The sequence below is a fragment of the Morone saxatilis genome, unplaced genomic scaffold, assembly GCF_004916995.1.
Source record: "Morone saxatilis isolate NCDOM2014 unplaced genomic scaffold, NCSU_SB_2.0 Contig16, whole genome shotgun sequence".
NCBI lineage: Eukaryota > Metazoa > Chordata > Actinopteri > Moronidae > Morone > Morone saxatilis.
The window spans coordinates 25,428,962-25,446,595 of record NW_023339718.1 but is presented as its reverse complement, the minus strand read 5'-3'; the positions used below and the strand labels follow the sequence as shown (position 1 = coordinate 25,446,595).

The window sequence follows — 17,634 nt, the reverse complement described above, 5'->3', positions numbered from 1 at the left end:
CATCAGTGTGTAATCACCTGAATATAGGAATGTTTTTGTGACCTTAGAATGAGACCTTTTTTTATCCACAGACTCCACGTCATGTTGAAGCACCATTTTTCTACAGTAGCCCAGAACAGACAAACCAAACACTGGCTCTAGATAGCGCCTTTTGCGCTTTATGCAGGTTTTTTTGACTGCCACTGTAGTTTCTGTCCAACACACTTCACAGCTGGTTCTCATTCCCAGGTTGTCAAATACAGATGCGAGCAGTGTTCAGTTAGGTGCAATCTGAAACTTAAAACACTGCTAGATACTACTAAATGCTACACACTGGTCCTTTAAGGCAATTAAGAGTTGTTTAGGCTGTAGACCAGATGATGACAGCAAAACTGTCATTGAAGGAGTACGCCACATACAGCCTATCTTCAGATATTCTCCTTCTGTTCTCCTAAAAGGTGACTCTGAAAAGTTTGTAGGTTGATCCTTCACAGAGAATGGCAGCTGCAGATAGATACAGACACACAGTAAGATACATAGGTACATTCTGTTGATAGTTACTGTATACCAGGGATACTCAACTTGCTATATCCAGGGGCCACTTTACCAGATAAAATAAATAGGATGAATTTTTCCTCGGGATATTAGCAACTTTGCATACACCTATCGTTATTTGGCAAATTAATCTCAGTGGTGTAGGATTGGTATAAGGTGGCAAGTCTATCATCTATTGAGTCTATCATCCAGTTTTCATTGAATTACCTGTTTTCATTGTCAACCTTTCAACGTCATCCTTATTCATTTTTGCCCAGAGGTCAGAAATCAAGTGTCACCGCTTCTGCCAAGAAACATTATTAAACAATAACAAAATGTTGCTAAAAAAAAATTTCATTGTAAATTAGAAAATGTTCGTGGGTCACCTGCTATATTGTTTTGAGCAGAGTGTCACTCACTGCTGTATGCTATACTTTATTAATCCCAAAGGGAAATTGCAGTGTTACAATAGCCAGGTCATGTAAATTACATGACAAGTGAGGTAGTCATGAAACATAATACAATAAAAGCCATAATGAATGGGGATGCAGCGATATATTGGCCAAACATTAGTATCAGTCAATATTTATCTTGTTTACCTTGCATTTACCAATATCAGTGGCCAATGTTTATCTGTTGTGTCACATCAGTTTTGCACTGGCTAATGTTGTGTTAGTTACTTCCAACTTGGATATTGGATATTATATATTATTGTAGAAATAGTCACCTGCATTTTCCAGCACTGACAAAACCTGCAAATACTGATGTGCTGCATGCAGCAACCTGGAAAGTGAGCGGCTTTGCATCTCATGTCTCAGAGAAGATGAATAGAGAAATCGACTGAGCTCCAACAAGACAGAGATGCCTATGTTTGTAGATGTCTTCCTGGTACAAAAGGGTGAATAAAAAAACTAAACATAACATAAACATAAACTAGGACCATACTCTCAACTAATGTAAGTCCAGTTTGTATTATAAGCAGGTACAGTGAATCCAACAGCAGCATCAAAATGTCCATAGAACTGTTTCAAACCATCGCTGCACAATAAACCACTTCTGTGTCTGCTCCTATGATCAGTATGTTCCAAACTCCCCAAACACATATTTCTGCTAAAATGTGGCTAAATATACAGCCTCCATTTGTCACTAGTCTGGTTAGCTGTTTACGTCTGCAGTTCCCCACTGGTTGTCATAGTGCAGAATGCTGTACAGTGTGGAGGTCTGACTTCTTCATCTGCATTTAGCTCAAGATAGACGGAAACATAATATCAATTTTAACTCACAGCTGCATCATAACAGTGCACCTGCATGGCTGGCTTTATGAAGGAGGAGCTGGAGGAGGTTCTAAAAACAGTTTTAGTGTTAACTCAAAATAAATCATAGGACAGTAGTACCACAGAGTGCAGAATGTCCTGTACAGAGTGGATGAGTGCAATTAGAGAGTAGACTTCAGTAGATGTTGGTAGGATTTTCACTCTCAAACAGCTGCCTCAGGGTCCGGATAGCTGTCTAAGTAAACATCCTTGTATCACCTGACAGTGTAACATTGCCTACTGTATAATCTGTATTGTGTCATCCGTGTCCATGAGTCAACTCTTGCTTTTTGACTTCATTAACAGCTGTAGTAATATTTTACACTATTCCATTATATCCGTTATATTTCTTTCTGACAGCAGGACTTTTATTTTTTGGTAACATTTTTTGTAATGAAACTTTCCCACAAATGGATCAAACAGACACTGTAGCCTTATTGAGCACTTTGGGTTTGTCAGGTTTGCTAATGATCAAAAAAGTTGCAGTCAAGCAGGATTGCATCATGGACAAATTCAAGAGATGTTTAAGATGAAAGTACAAAAATATTTTTGCATAAGGCCCAATCTTCCCAATCAATCTTATGTTAAGTTTTCCACAGTTTGCAGAACTGCGGTGTCAGTGTAAAGTTCCATGTGCGGAGGATGAGTTGAGTCTCACAGCCTGAGGGAAGAAGCTGCTCTGTAGTCTAGTGGTACGGCAGCGGATACTGCTGTATCTCTTGCCAGATGGCATTAGGGTAAACAGGCTGTGGCTGGGGTGTGTGCTGTCTTATAGTATCTGTGCAGGCACATCGCCTCACCAGTATCACTGATGCTGGGTAGCTGAATGCTAATTATCTTCTAGGTGGTTTTAATCACCTACTGTAACATCCTCCTGTCCTGGGCCATGCACCAGTCAGGATGCAATTGTTCCTCTGTAAAAGTTAAGAACTTGGCACAGGAATTTTGCTTTCTCAAATTTCCTTAACCAGGGTGGAGATGTGGGCTGACCATGACAGGTTTATAGAATGTTGATTCCCAGGAATCTAAAACTGTTTACCTACTCTACCTCTGTTCCACTGATGTAAACATCGGTCTGTGTCTTCCCTTTTCCTGAAATCAACATTCTGCTCCTTGGTCTTGCTGTAATTTGTTTTCTGTGAGCACCTCGGATTTCAGTCATGGGTGGACACAACAATCTCTGATTTCCAGTTTCCAGGTAAACTTGAGTCTTATTCCATTCTTATTCCTTTTTATCCTCCATCCATTTTATTTTCTTGTGACCAGAGTAGGCTGGGTAGCGGAGCAGTTGGGTTAGCTTAGCTCTTATTGTTCCGAAGATGTTGTGGGCAGTGATTGTGTCAAGGTCTGTTGTACTTCCTTTTCTGACACTGATGTTTTTCTGTCATAGGTAATATGTGCTTTGGTAATAAAGGCAAAAAATAACAGATAAAAACAAAAATGTAGCACAGTTTAAGGAAGATACTGGCCGCAGCATCTGCAACGTGCCATGGTAATGGTGGTGATGTGCTGAATTTAAATAAACTCAAACCAGGCAAAATCCCACTGAAATTCCAAACCTAATTTACAATGACATGGCCATGACACAATCTATGTGGATCACAAAATATTCCCACTTCTATCAGTTCGTGGTCTACCAGTTTGAAACAGCCAAGGTTCCAGCTGCATAAAGTTGCAGATACTGAGTCTGTAGTTTGACAGTCAGTTTGTATGGATTGACGGTTCTGGAGGCAGAATCTGTAATCAGGAAGGTGTGCTGGCCAGTGAAATGAGCTACTGTAATGTTTGGTTAGAATGAAGACCTGCATGTTTGGACCACAGTGGCTTGTGGTGATCCATCTCTGCTTTATTTGCTTAAAAGCATATTGTAGTCAGTGCTTGCTGCAGTTTGTACAGAAAACATCTGTTTAATCTCCAAATACTAATGGAGGCGTGTGTGTAAATCACTGTACACCAGCCACCATAACAACACTGTGTACTGGCAAGGATCTAGCAATACGATGATACATATCCCGATACAGAGTTTACAATTCAACATACAACGATACTGCGAGCAAGGTGATAAATTGCGATTTTAAAAAAATCAAATTTTAGGAAAACTGTATTTGTACCTAGCACAGTAACTGTAACATCCATCATCAGCCCTCAGTTTAAATCAATGCTATCTAGCAGTTGGTTAATACACAAAAATCAACACATTATTGCAAAACAAAATATTGCAATACTCAAGTGTATCGATATTTTTGTGCACCCTTAGTAACAATCCATTAGTTCATTTCCAGAGTCTTATGGCAGCTTGTAAAACCATACACATCCTATAAATGTGAGTGTATCATCCCATAACCGTGTACCCTCACCTATGTCTTCCACTGCTCCAGGCCACCACATGTATGTGGACTCTGTGTATGCCAAGCACTTCCAGGAAGTGGCCAAGCTGACCTCACCCATGACTACGGTGCCCATGGCCGGCTGCCTGTCCTTCTACTACCACCGAGACCAGGAGAGGGGAAACATCTTTTCAGTTTTCACCCGAGACCAGCTGGGCCACTATGAGGAGATCTGGAGGCCGGAGGTTTACGCTACCGCCGGATGGACTCTGGTCAGCGTTGACATCAAGGCCCCACACCCCCTGGAGGTCAGTACTGGAGCTAGCATGCACAATTATCCATGCGCTAAGAAACTGGATGAACAAAAAAAGCACTATGTTCTGTTCTGATTCGTAAAACATGAATGATGAGTATGTTCCAGCAATTATTGCAGTGCAATGCAGACCTATTTAGTGTATGTATAATGACTTCTGTGGAGGAGCTTTGTCAAATCTGAAAATAATCTGATAATGTCATCAGGGTGATCTCAGCTTGGGCTTGAACACCACAAATTTATAACAGAAACTGTGTCTCAAAGGGCCATTGGAGTTTGAAAGATGTGGGCGGATGTGGCAACAAAAGATGCCATCAAGTTGCATCATTGGAAATGTAGGATCCCCATAAGGACTGGGGACTAAAAGTCAGGATATTCTCAGCCTCTGCTGCACAGATTTTTATAGTTCTTCTTAGATCTGTAATGCGAGTCCCCCGACATAATGAAAACGCAATGCTGCTTAATAATGCATATATGTTCTTCAACCAACTGCTTCTGTGCTGTCTAAGCATGCTGCATAAGGGTTGATAGCTGCAGCACATTTCTTGCAGTCTTCAGCAGAGAGCATTGTCCTGAGCCTTGGCAGTCACCATATAAATGATCCTTATGGCCTGTGGGAGGAAGCTCATCCTTTCTGTGTTGCCCTTGTTACTGTGGAGGAGTTTGTTTGACTGCAGAAGCTGAAAAACGTATGATTATCCTTCCCATGGTCTTGTACAGTCTGTGTAGATGCATATATATATATGAGGGTGTAGACTGAGACCACCTCTAAAGATCCGGACAAATACAGTACCCTTACAGGGTTTAGTGTCCTGTCAGATAAAACCTGTACATTTTAAAGGTCCTTAAAGGTCAATAATTACGTACATTCAAAAAACACTTTTGACTTCCAGTGTTTAACTACGCGTTGTGTGTAGGACAGAAATTCATGAGTCAAGGGGTTTTGTTTTTTGACAGTGTTTGCCACAGTGACCCTAGCCTTGTCTACTGTTCAGATGTTCAAATTTTAGGAAAACTGTCTAAAGAATAAAAAATAAAGTTACAAAATCATTAATATTAACATTTTTTATGTTGTACTATGAATATTTCCCATCAACATGGTGCACATTCTTTGCCAGTGCTTTAACCTCTAGGTCTCCTAGATTAACACACTATAGCTGAGTGAAATTGTCTACGACAACTCTCCATATAGCCTAGAAATCTGACTGCAGCTAAAACTTTCACATCCAACAACTTAAGACACTTTTACGTGTCATGTCATTTTCATCTTAAAATTTTGATAGAAAAGTATTTAGCTCTTGTTGTAGGGCTGGGGGCGCTTTCTCATTTCATCTGCTTTAAATGCTTTAAACTATGATACTGTATATATATATGATATATGACTAGCATATTAAGTGTCTCTTGTGTTATTAGTCTAGTGTGTACAGGCAGATGTTGCAGGGAGCCTCTTGTTCATCATGCAAGGAAAAAAAAACATATGGTACTCTCTCTTATTGTTGTGTTGTGTGCAGCTGAGTCCACACACACACACACACACACACACACACACACACACATGCACTCTCTCCTCTGTGGGTTTCCACTGCACTTTGAAATTAGTATTCTTCCCTAAGACTCAACGGTTTCCTTTCCTTGTGCTTTCAGCCAGAACCCCTCCCACAGCCCGCTGCTGTTCTGTGGAAAGAAACTTGCGTAACATTATTAACTGGGTCGGGTCCTCTGTCCAGCCGAGCCAAAAGTCGTACAGAGGTTTTCCATCAACCAGCGCTCTGCTGAGTAACCCATGTTCCTGAATTTACCCCACGCTGATGTCACCGTCTGGTTTCTGTAGCTGTCTCATCTATCAGTATATGTCATAGGCTCGCAACATGTCTTTAACAGTTCACAGAGCATGTTCTCGGGATTAATAGCTCTCAGTCATACGTTGCTTATTTGTTAATGGTTGCTGTTTATGTCTGTGTGTGTTACCAGGTGGTGTTTGAGGTGGCTTTCAACAGTGCCAGAGGTGGATACGTGGCCATAGATGATATCACCTTTTCCCCTGAATTCTGCCACACAGACACAGGTGAGAGAAGACGTCTGGATCTTCGGGGTGCTAATGATTAATCACAATCATAAAGACTGTTCTGTATCTCAGTCCTGGTTCACTGGCTGTTACATATGCTGGACTCCTCACTTGTGGCCACTGGAGGCTGCAATGTTAATTACACCTCACAAAGCAAAAGTGTGGAAGAGTGCGCTATGGATTTGGTTTTTAGTGTTGGGGTTAGGAGGTTTGGGCTCAGAGATTCTCAACAACTCCCCCCACTCAACCCCCTGGGAGGCACTTAAAAAGGGAGGCAAAGGAAAAAGCAAAAAAGTCTCACTCAAGACCCATGACTGATGTAAGATAGCAGCAGGGTGAACAGGCTGTGGCGGAGGCAAAGGAAAGAATTAAACTTAGAAAGGAAGAGAAGAGTCAGGAAACCAGAAAAGAGAGGGAAAGAAAGGATAAAGGAGAGAGCAAAAAAGAAACAGGGACAAAAGGTGAGAGAAAAAAGAAATGAAAGCAAAAAAAAGAGGAATATAGACGATGCTTATGGTCAGGCACCCAACATGCATACATAAGGGTCAGGGTAACTATAGGGGGTTACGGCTGTGGGGACTAAAAAGGTAAACTTTGTGTGACAGTCTTTGTTTTTGTGCTAAGGAAAAATATTAAGTTCATTAAGGGTTCCAAATGTCACAGCAATCTGCCCGAGGCCCTTTTCATACATGCACCTTGTTATGTAACTGTGATCGCAAATTTTGTCGGCCTCGTGTTTGAGTGAATAGGCACCCGAGTCACTGTACAGGCCATGATGGCGTTCTGCACAGGCCTGTAATATTTTCCTAACCCTTCCAACGTGGCTCAGTTCTGAACTGAATGTCTTCACATTAACACAAAGACTACCAGCAGCTCAGTTCAGTACACACAGCCATTACTGGTAACCACACACTGTGGATGAGCCTGTTTTAAAAGCTTCTTCTCATGTTAGATCAGTCTATAAAATGTGATTTTGTTTTTTTATTGTGATACAGAATAGGCTAAAAACCATGAAGTCTGCAAAATGGAAATGTTAAGTTGAGGCTTAACAAGCTACCTCGCATTTATATTGTCCTACTCATCAAACTTTGGCTAGCATGGCAAATATTCATATTAGTACAAGTAGTAAGTAAGTAAGTATAAAGAGTATTTGACTCTCTTCGTGAATATTTGAACTAATTAAACTGCATACTTCTTTTAAACATGAAAATCAATTCAGACTGGAGATGCTGTGTTTTGCGTTCCAGAGCCGACCATTGACCCCTCCATAGCCAACTGTGACTTTGAGAATGGGCTGTGTCTGTACTATCAGGAGAGAGCAGAGAGTAAGGAGTGGAACAGAATTTCAGTCAAGCCCAATGCCTACAGGATAGGAGACCATACCACAGGATCAGGTGAGTCACACTGCACCGCAGACTGCTCACTGACCACACCGATAGGGATTTATGGACATGTTGTTTTACTATGGGTTTGTTATCTGCAACTACACAGCTAGATGCCTAAATCCTACACACTGGTCCTTTAATGAGCTGTAACCTGGGGCCTCCTATATCCTCAACTTAAAAAACCTAGTGAGGCTGTAGTACAAGGTCCTTCTTTGCATTTGCACTTCATTTCACAAATCGGAAAACTTTAGATATACACCGTTAAAAATTCAAAAGCTTGAGTGTGTCATTTTCATGGTTTGTTTGGTTTAGCTGAATCCAGGCCCGTGCTGGCCGCTGGCCCAAAACAACAGCCAGCACAAACCACTTGACTGTTTTTCAGTTTGCAAAAGCAAAAAAATCCAACAAGGCAACACAGGGACAACGTAACCAACCAACCAACACAAAGACTAAATACATAGCTGAGGGGAAGGATAATGGGAGATGGGTGAAAATAATCAGGGTGGTGCAGACAATCAAAACTATAGGGAAAACAGACAAAGACAGGAAGTGAATTTAAACAAGACAGAAGACAAGATGTTTACCAAATAAAACAGGAAATAACAGACCCAAGTGAACCCAAAACTGTGACACAAGACCTTTTTCCTTTGCTGTTCTTAATGTAAAGCTAGCAACAATGCAGTCCAGGTGACAACATAGTGAAGATATGTCAGACTTCTTTCCTAAATCTCAATACAGATGTAGTAATAAGAAGATGGTTCTTTTTTTATGTTCAACCTTGTTGAGATTTGAGAGTATGTGGAACTTTGGTATCATCTCCTGAGCAATGTCCTAATTAAGGTTCAGGAAGTCATCCCTAAACTGGATGGAGAACAGAGGAAACAAAAGTAGGAGCAGTGATAATGGATACAGGTTACATTACAATTCTTAAGTTCATGGATGCCAAAATGGGCATGGGAAATTTAGGAAAATTAACAATTATATTTCAGTATTTGCTGGGGTATTTTGTTCAAAATAAAGATGTGTTGAATTGTAACAACATACTGTATATTATATGAGACATCCCAGTGATGTACAGAAATATGAATTTTGTGAGATTGTTCCACTCTTCCTTGCAACTCTCAACCCACTTTACCCAGGCAAGAAAACCTCACTTGCTGCCTCATGATGGACGGGGCATTTTACTTTGCACAGTGTTCCATTGTAGTAGAAGTAACATTACCACTCTTGTTCTTAATTATGTTCCTTTTCTTATCTTTCTTAGGCTGTTTCCTCCTGGCAAACACTCGTTTTACTTCAAAGCCTGGTTATATGGGTCGGCTTCATGGTCCCTTTTTACCGGGGAACCACAAATACTGCCTGAGGTTCTTCTACCTGCTTCATGGCTTTAGGAAAGTAGACAACGCTCTGGTTCTTTACATTTATGATGAGAACAACGTGGCCCAGGAGAAGGTGTGGAGCCTGGCTGACACTTCCAGGTCTGTATGGACGGAGGTGGAGATCACCTACACGAAGCCCATGCTTTCCAAGGTACGAAGCACTAGATGTAGAGGTTGATGTTTTTAAATGATCTGAATGTAAAAAAAAAGGTTGATGGATGGATGAATGGATGGGAGATGAATAGAGGTAATTATGAATAGACTGGATACATGGTTTAACAGCAGTACTCAGTCTTTCTCTCTGTTTCCCAGTTTGTGTTTGTCAGCCTATGTATGAACTTCTGGGAATGTGGCCTGGTGGGCATAGATGACATCACTGTCACCCTGGGGGACTGTCAGATCACAGCAGGTAAAATACTCTTTAAGGAGCCCCCTTAAAGTTCCAGAAACGTTATATTGTCTTCTTAGACCAGGTCAGTACAAAATAAGAAAGTCTACTGCCAGATTGGAAAATTATTGGTCTGATCAATTAAAGCCACCTTTTGGCTATCAGTCCCTGCTAAAATGTTGGGAAACAGCCAGTTTAAACCCCAGATTCATCACCCTAGACAAACAACACCTCATTGCAATACTGAACACTGAACAAGCAGCAACCTCCATGGCGGTTTTGGTGTCTATAGCTAAATTTCCTATTCATGACAACTGTATTGGGGCGAGCCACACAACACTATGGGTGGTGTTAGTGCTCCCCATTGCAGAAAAAATGTTGATCGTGAGTAGTATCAAAAACAGGGTTTGCTTTCATGAAGATATTAAGGATTATAACTTTAAGGGTAACATTATATGGCCAGAAATATATGGACACCCCTCCACACCCATTGCTAATTGGTGCATAAAACCAAGGACACAACCATGGAATTTCCATTGTCAAACATTTGCAGTCGTATGGTTTGCAACGAAGAGCTCTCGCTTGCAGCAACGGTTCAGCTGTGAAGTGGTAGGACACAAGCTCACCATAGGAGCACTGAATACTGAAGTGTGTAAAAATCATTTGTCCACCCCTTCAGTACATGAATTGTTCAGAGTTCCTAATGACATGGGTTTCCATTGCTGTGCACACAAGCCTAAGATTACCTTGCACAATGCCACGTGTCAGCTGGTGCGGTGTAAAGCTGATGAGCAAATCGGGGTTTGGCAGACGCAGCCAGGTTCCAAACACTTGTGGAAAACCTTCCCAGAAGAGGGAAGGCTGTTATGGTAGCAGATGGTTTTGGAATGACATGTTCGACTACATACTTTTTTCTCATACAGTATATACACATAGATAGAATAGAATGCAAGACAGCATTAAGTTGCGGGTGGTCAGACACCAATATACTGTAGGTGTAGATGGTGTGCATTGAGGTAGTGGTGGCCAGTGAATAATTTCCTGGCTGGGGCTACTTACACACTGACATTGTTGTATAGCTTGGTGCATTAAGGTTTGACTACAGAAGACCGTTTTTTATTCCTTTGCGTCAGTGATAGCCATGACTGAAGGCATTATGTTTGCAGGTTGTCCGTCCCATACTTGTGAACTCAATGTCTCAGGAAAATGCACGCGACACCATGTTGCAGGCCTCCACAGATGTCACGTGAGCTATGACAGTGTTCAATGCGCAGTTTTCTTATCCATCTCTTTAATATTCTAACTTAATGAGTAATAGACAGTTTATGGAGGTGAACTGTAAATGTTTTAGAGTCAAGATCAGTATTATCGTTTCTTCTCTGAACATATAACCTATAGAAATCCCCCCACTGACCTGTGCCTGCTGGGCTCTCCTCTCGCAGAATGATCCTGGAGTTTTTGGGCAAACTGCAGCACACACTGCGCCATTTTCTTAGTAAATCTCAAACCTCAAGTAACCATGTCGCCATTGTGCATTGACTGTGTGTGTTTGCTCCACAGGCTCCCTCCCAGGCCAGTGTAACTTTGAAAGTGGAATCTGTGGCTACATCCAGGATAAGAAAGAGGACAAAGCCGACTGGCTGCGAGTCCGAGGACACACCCCCACCTCCTATACAGGACCCAGAGGAGACCACACTACTGGGGTGGGTGAGTCATTTCCTCATTCATTGATTTATTTATTTATTCAGAGCTCAGACGTCCACATGATGGCTGGATGGAACCCTGTGTGTGGGCGAAACGTCTAACATTCGAACGCAGAAGATCCGTCCGTATACTGAAGCTGTTGGATGTTCATAGTCTCTGTTCTCATTGTTCTTATTCACACAGCAGTTCTTCTTTATGTGTTGCCTTTTTACAGCTACAATAACAAGTGGGAACCACTGGGATCAATAGAGTCCACACTGTAAAGTGTGTTATTCACGGTTTTGTCCACTTTGTGCCTCCTTCAGGTTACTTTATGTACATCGAGGCGTCACTCATGCGTCCGGGTCACAAGGCTCGGCTGCTGACCTCTGACTTGCGGGGCTCCTCGTCCCCTCAGTGTTTGATCTTCTACTACCACATGTACGGGTCTGGCACCGGGATACTGAGCGTGCTCTTGCGCCACGGCAACGTAGAGCGGGACACGCTGCTGTGGAGACGGCGCGGCGAGCAGAGTGTCAGCTGGATGAGGGCCATGGTGGACTACCACTGCGATGTCCGACACCAGGTATGTCAGTGTGTAGATTATAGTCACAGACTGTCTCCTCACATAAAGATAGTGAGAAAACGCCACAAAATATCAACAGCTAGTGGCAAATTAGTCAAGTAATGATTTATGAATCCATATTTTGCTAGATACACCAGTGCAATATATTCTCTCTCCTCACAGTACACCTCTTTTGAATTCTTTGCACTGAATAATAAACAAAAAGCTCATAGTTAACAATCTCACCAATCATCACATATGACCCATTAGAAGTGTGTGGCGGTGTCTGTATCTACAGAGACCCTGCAGCCCCTCTGCCTGTGTTTTCTTGTTTTGTTTTGTACGGGACATTTCCGGGGGTCAACCTTTAGGCAGTGCGTAGGGTGTGAGGTCGGGATAAAATTGAGCTACACACAGCAGACAGTGCAGCCTTGACACAAAATCCTCCTGCAGGATTGTGCAGAGGTGCTTTAGAACATAACCGCTGTGAAGCAATCAGAAAATAACATTTTATTTCTCTGATTCATTACTTTGTTCTCTATAACATCGCCCCCTTTCTTCTGTCACCATCTATCTTGTTGTACCATCAACAAAGGGGGGGGGGGGACTTTGAATAGAGCATTTACACAGCAATGGAAAAATCCTGCACAGTTTTGCCTAAAGTAGACGGTTAGAGATTCATGCTGCATGCTATTCGCTAATTTTTCAGTTAATCTGCCCGTCTGCCAATTTAACAGCCTTTCAGAAATGCTAGTAGATTTTCAAACATTCTTTTACTGAACATTATTTAGCGTTCTATGCAGTATGCGTGAGTAAATAAGGTCCATAACACGTTTCAGTTTCACTCAATTTCACATGACCATCGTAGTCACAGTTTGTGTTTCCTGCAGATTATATTTGAAGCCATCCGAGGCCCATCACTAAGAAGTGATATTGCTATTGATGACATCCGTTATAAAAGGGGACCATGTGAAGGTTAGTATAATACACAGTCTAAAATCCAATCTATTCCATTCTAAACAGCTGTTGTTGTGTCCCTACTGTGTCGTATTCAGACATATTATCACTGTACACGAGCAATATCCAAAATCCAAAACTAGACCTGATAATAGTTTAGATATTTGTTCAGTATGAGTGTTTAAGAAATACAATATGCATTGTTTTATAAGTGGAACTGTGATATCTGTGTTGTCTTGTCCTCCTCTTCAGATCCTGGTGACATCACTCCATACTCTGGCTCCTCAGAGTATTTCAATGAGATTGAGAACTGAGACTGGCGGGAGAGTCTTTCTGTATAAATGCTTGGTAGTTTTGGCTGGTATGAATGTGAACAATCCACCATGACAATTTACAATGTTGTAGAGCAATGCTTATGTTGCAGCCGCAACCTCCACCACACTGTACTGCTGTCTTCCTCAATGTCAGTGTTTGTGCTTTTAGTGTCTCTGATCACAGTGCCAGATGATGGAATTAACGTGCTGGGGAACGGTCGTCAACATTCATACATCTTACGTCTTAGTCTCGTGACACTCAATCACACAACCACAATCCACTGTTAAGGCCTGTTGACACTTTGCACAAGAAATATTTGCCAGGTATGCCACAAGTCAATGATAAAAGGCACTTTCCTTCAGTGGTCGGGTATAGTGAAGTCATTTACAAATGCATCCTCCTGAAAGTAAACCCAGCACAGTGGAGGCCAACCACTTTCTGTAAGAGTTTTCTTCTAAATATAATATACATATTTCACTGTCTAGGGTGATAATATTTTACATATTAAGGCTCCAGAGTGTAGGATATAGTGGAATCTAGTGGTGTAGATTGCGACTCCCTCGCTTCCCCCTGCCATTCAAAGCACAAAGGAGAAACTACGGTGGCTGCAAAATACACACAAAAAAGTGTTTTGTTTGTCAGTTCTGGGATACTGTATAAACATGCTGTCTGTGGATGTAAAAGGCTCATTCTTTGGTAACAAAATCATAATTGCTTATATCCCAGAATTTTGTTCATTTCTATGCAAAAAACTAAATGAAATTGTAATTTTTGATGTTCCGATTATTAACACATAAACTTTAACGACAAGAACCCAAGCTGTATTTACAGAGCCTTCACTCTGTATAAATAGCCTCACCTTGTATCAGAAAAGTAGTTTAAACAACCAAAGAGCTAATAGAACAGTGAAAAGAAAACACAGAATTTGTTTATTTGTTTTGTTTATCAGTACTTCTGTACTGATAAACTTAGTCAGGGGTTGTCAGTTTATCACTGCATTTAAGTGATTTATTTCAACCTAAGTTCTTTCCAGAGCCATAGGAGAAATTCTACAACTGTTTTTATAATTACAGTGACTAGTAAATGGATTCTGACATGTAAAATCAGAGCGGCCCTTTAAACCTGATCTGTCTGTAAGGGGGGAGTCAGAGACTTTAAAAACAGTTTGGTGTATGTGAGATGTCTGGTTCCAGTGTGTCAGTGTAAACATCAGGGAAAGGAGTGAAGCGTGACAGAAGGCAGACTTGTCTGCCAGGAAATGTTTTAATATGAAACATATGGAGGAAGTGTTGAGTTTGGATTGACAGCGACACCAAACAAGCCAGCAATGCCAAATTAAACACAGCAAAGTGGAGCACATCATAAAACAGCTTCATAAAACTTCATAAAAAAACAGATCAAATATACTTATACTATAAAGCAGAGGGATCTGGAAAGAAAGGTTTGTTTGTAGCTAGCCTGCTCCAATAAATGCCTCATTTATAAAAGATCCATACTTAAAGGTCCAGTATGTAACATTTCATAGATCTACTGGCAGAAATGGAACTAATAATATTCAAGGTATTTTTCATTAGTGGTATTAATCATCCTGAAAATAAGAATTGTTCTGTAATTGTTATACCTTACCCCGCCCTTCCATGGTTGATGATTTCTTCGCGTTAAATTGGTTTTTTGATGACTGCTGACTTTGTTATCTACAGCGTACGCCAGTAACACAATTGCTTTCATATAGACTAGGCTCTATATTAGTGTATTGTTTTGTCACGTGTTTACAATTTGAATCATGTTGTAACATCTGTTAAATTGCCACTAAAAATCCTCCAGCGTCTAGTTGAATTCCTTTAACTTAGTCTTAACATTAATTTTACTGACTAATGGTAGCCAGTATTAATGTAGTTAGTTTAATGATTGATATAAATAATATAAGAATAACCAAGCATAATACCGCTTGTTCTGTGTATCTACTAGGTCATAAAAGACCCAGTTTGCTAATACGCATCCTGTGAGTATATGTCTATAAATCATCAAATTAACTTAAATTATGAACAGCACATGCCTCACACCTTTGCTTGTATTCTTACTATTGAACTATGTGTCATAGCTAAATATGTCACACAAGACTTGGTGCTTCTTTGGGTAAGGAGATAAGATCATTCTATGTCTAAATATGTGGAAAATTAATAATTTAAGTATATAGATATGAAGTAATAGTATTATAGGTATATAACCAGAAACACAGTGATCAGAGCATTCTGTTTGATGGACCGTGCATACAAATCACTTTACAATTAATAAAACAAGTAATTTAATGGTCGACGTTGTAATAATATACGAGGTCTTATGTATAACACAATGTGTTTGTTTAAGTAGTATATATCACTTCATTGTTAGTGTTTGGATATTTTTTATAGGATAATCTTTTGACAAAGAAATGAGTGCCAACTTATCGCTTATAAAGTATCACACAATTTCCAATTATAGGCATCATTGAATTAGATTGGTTATATATTAGTTGCTTTCCAAAAAGAACTGATAAACCACCTTCAAGCCAGGGAGGTTCGTGGCCACCTACTGTGCCTTCACTGTGAGAACTGGAAATATGTGTATGTAGAAAAATTGGTACTGGAAATAAAATATCTTTGTGTGCATTATGGCAGCTGGGCCTTACTGCTGCCGTAGTTCGTGATAGAAGTGAATAACAATACAACTTATACACACAACATCACAAGCAACATTAACAAAATAGCAATACACTTATCCTGCCAGCTAAACCTTGCTTCTGCTGGCAAAAGCATTGGACACGTATCTTATTGAGAATTTGATGCATTATAGGCACTTCTGTAAACCTTATTTGTTTTGGTTATATAATTAATAATACTTTTCATTTGGGCCATCCAACTGTTACCTGTATTGTATCATTAGCTACTGCTCTGTGTAGTTATATTTGTTAGTATCTAATCTTGAATAATTGTATTAGATATTAGAATGGATGCTTGAGCTAGTGGACACAGTTTTCAAGTATGAATGCCGTATATACGAATACAATTCTGCTAGATACTTCCGATACTAGTAATCTCATCTCGATCTACAATCCATCTGCATTCTCATCTTCATTATACTCATGATAATTAAGGCTGTGATAATAGGTATATTTGTTTCATCACATTTTGCATCTCATCTTGTGAGTCCGGTATCAGTTATTAAGTCACAGTCTGGCCCAGGAGTGGCCACCAGCAGGCAGTAAAGAAGAACAACCCCCTACATATTGTGCATATTGACTTATTAAATACATTTTGAAATTTGTCATATCTATTTATATGTTATCTTTCAATGTATGAGAATTTACAGTAAGTAGCTGATAATCTATCGTCTCCTATGAGTTTGAATCCATAGTCGTGGACTCTATTAGCATCACACAGTTATATATACTACAGATACACAGTAGTATCGTAGAGACAGATAAATCATGTGAAACAATCAGTTACCTAGAGTCACTCCTAGTGCTCCTAATGGTCATTTTACGTAGAATCCACCTGGCTGAACGATAAACAAATCCCAATCAGCTGTTTACTAATTCAACAATATGTCACGTGGTATAATTTAGCGTAGTGTTCATTTCCCACAAGACTTAATTAGAGTAAATAAATAATATAATATTATTTATCCAATATCTACTACATTTAAATTCCACGTGTACTCGATCAATCAACCAGTTTCTGAAATGTTCGAGAGACTGAATCTGAGTTTGTTTTTTGGTAGTCAATTCATTCTATCGTTAGGGTAAAAAGGCAAGAGTGGTAAGTACCATGGACATGAACTCTGTGTGTGAGAATTAAGCTGTGAATGTAACATATTTTAAATTTATGAGATTAGCCAAGTGACAGGTTATAAACAATGTTTAGAGTAGGGTTTTAAGTTGGCATTATTAACTGTTAGTGGAACAGATGTGGAAATTAGAAATAAAGCCGCTGAGGTCCTCTCCGCCCCTGAAGGTAAATGATAGGCACTGGCGACCGTTGACAATTTCCGTATGTGGTAATTATCTCATCTTATTCCCTACAATAGGACTGAACACAATGTTGGAAGGACACAGACCTTTGCTAACGCTTGACTGTCACTGTACCTGTCTGTGAAAGCATGCGAAGATGGATGAGATAGACAATTTTCGGAATGTCTAATTATAGGACAACTTAAGACGAAGTGGCAAATTATGAATCTTAATAGCCAGACGTATACTGAGCTGCTGTGACCTGCATTTTTCTAGAGATGTTTCGGTCCTGTTGACATACTCAAGTTATGTATAGGCCATTTGACATAAAAATACTATGGGTATAAAACAACAGGAAGTTAGCATATATTAAGCACAATTATCATTCAATAATACTCAAAATGTTAAATATATTGGAATGAGATCAATCTGAAATTCCTATT

At 40.1% G+C, this 17,634-nt stretch overlaps 1 protein-coding gene across 1 annotated transcript in view; it reads left to right on the top strand.

Moving 5' to 3' along the window:
• Positions 1 to 14,505, top strand: part of mamdc2a (MAM domain containing 2a) — a gene marked incomplete in the record, with an annotated part of 25,989 nt that extends 11,484 nt beyond the window's left edge. The window contains 9 exon segments of the mRNA XM_035657655.1: positions 4,205 to 4,461; positions 6,438 to 6,531; positions 7,779 to 7,925; positions 9,181 to 9,446; positions 9,608 to 9,704; positions 11,244 to 11,390; positions 11,693 to 11,952; positions 12,822 to 12,906; positions 13,141 to 14,505. Of these exon segments, the coding sequence (XP_035513548.1) occupies positions 4,205 to 4,461; positions 6,438 to 6,531; positions 7,779 to 7,925; positions 9,181 to 9,446; positions 9,608 to 9,704; positions 11,244 to 11,390; positions 11,693 to 11,952; positions 12,822 to 12,906; positions 13,141 to 13,202 (1,415 nt within the window).
• Positions 14,506 to 17,634: the final 3,129 nt, after the last annotated feature.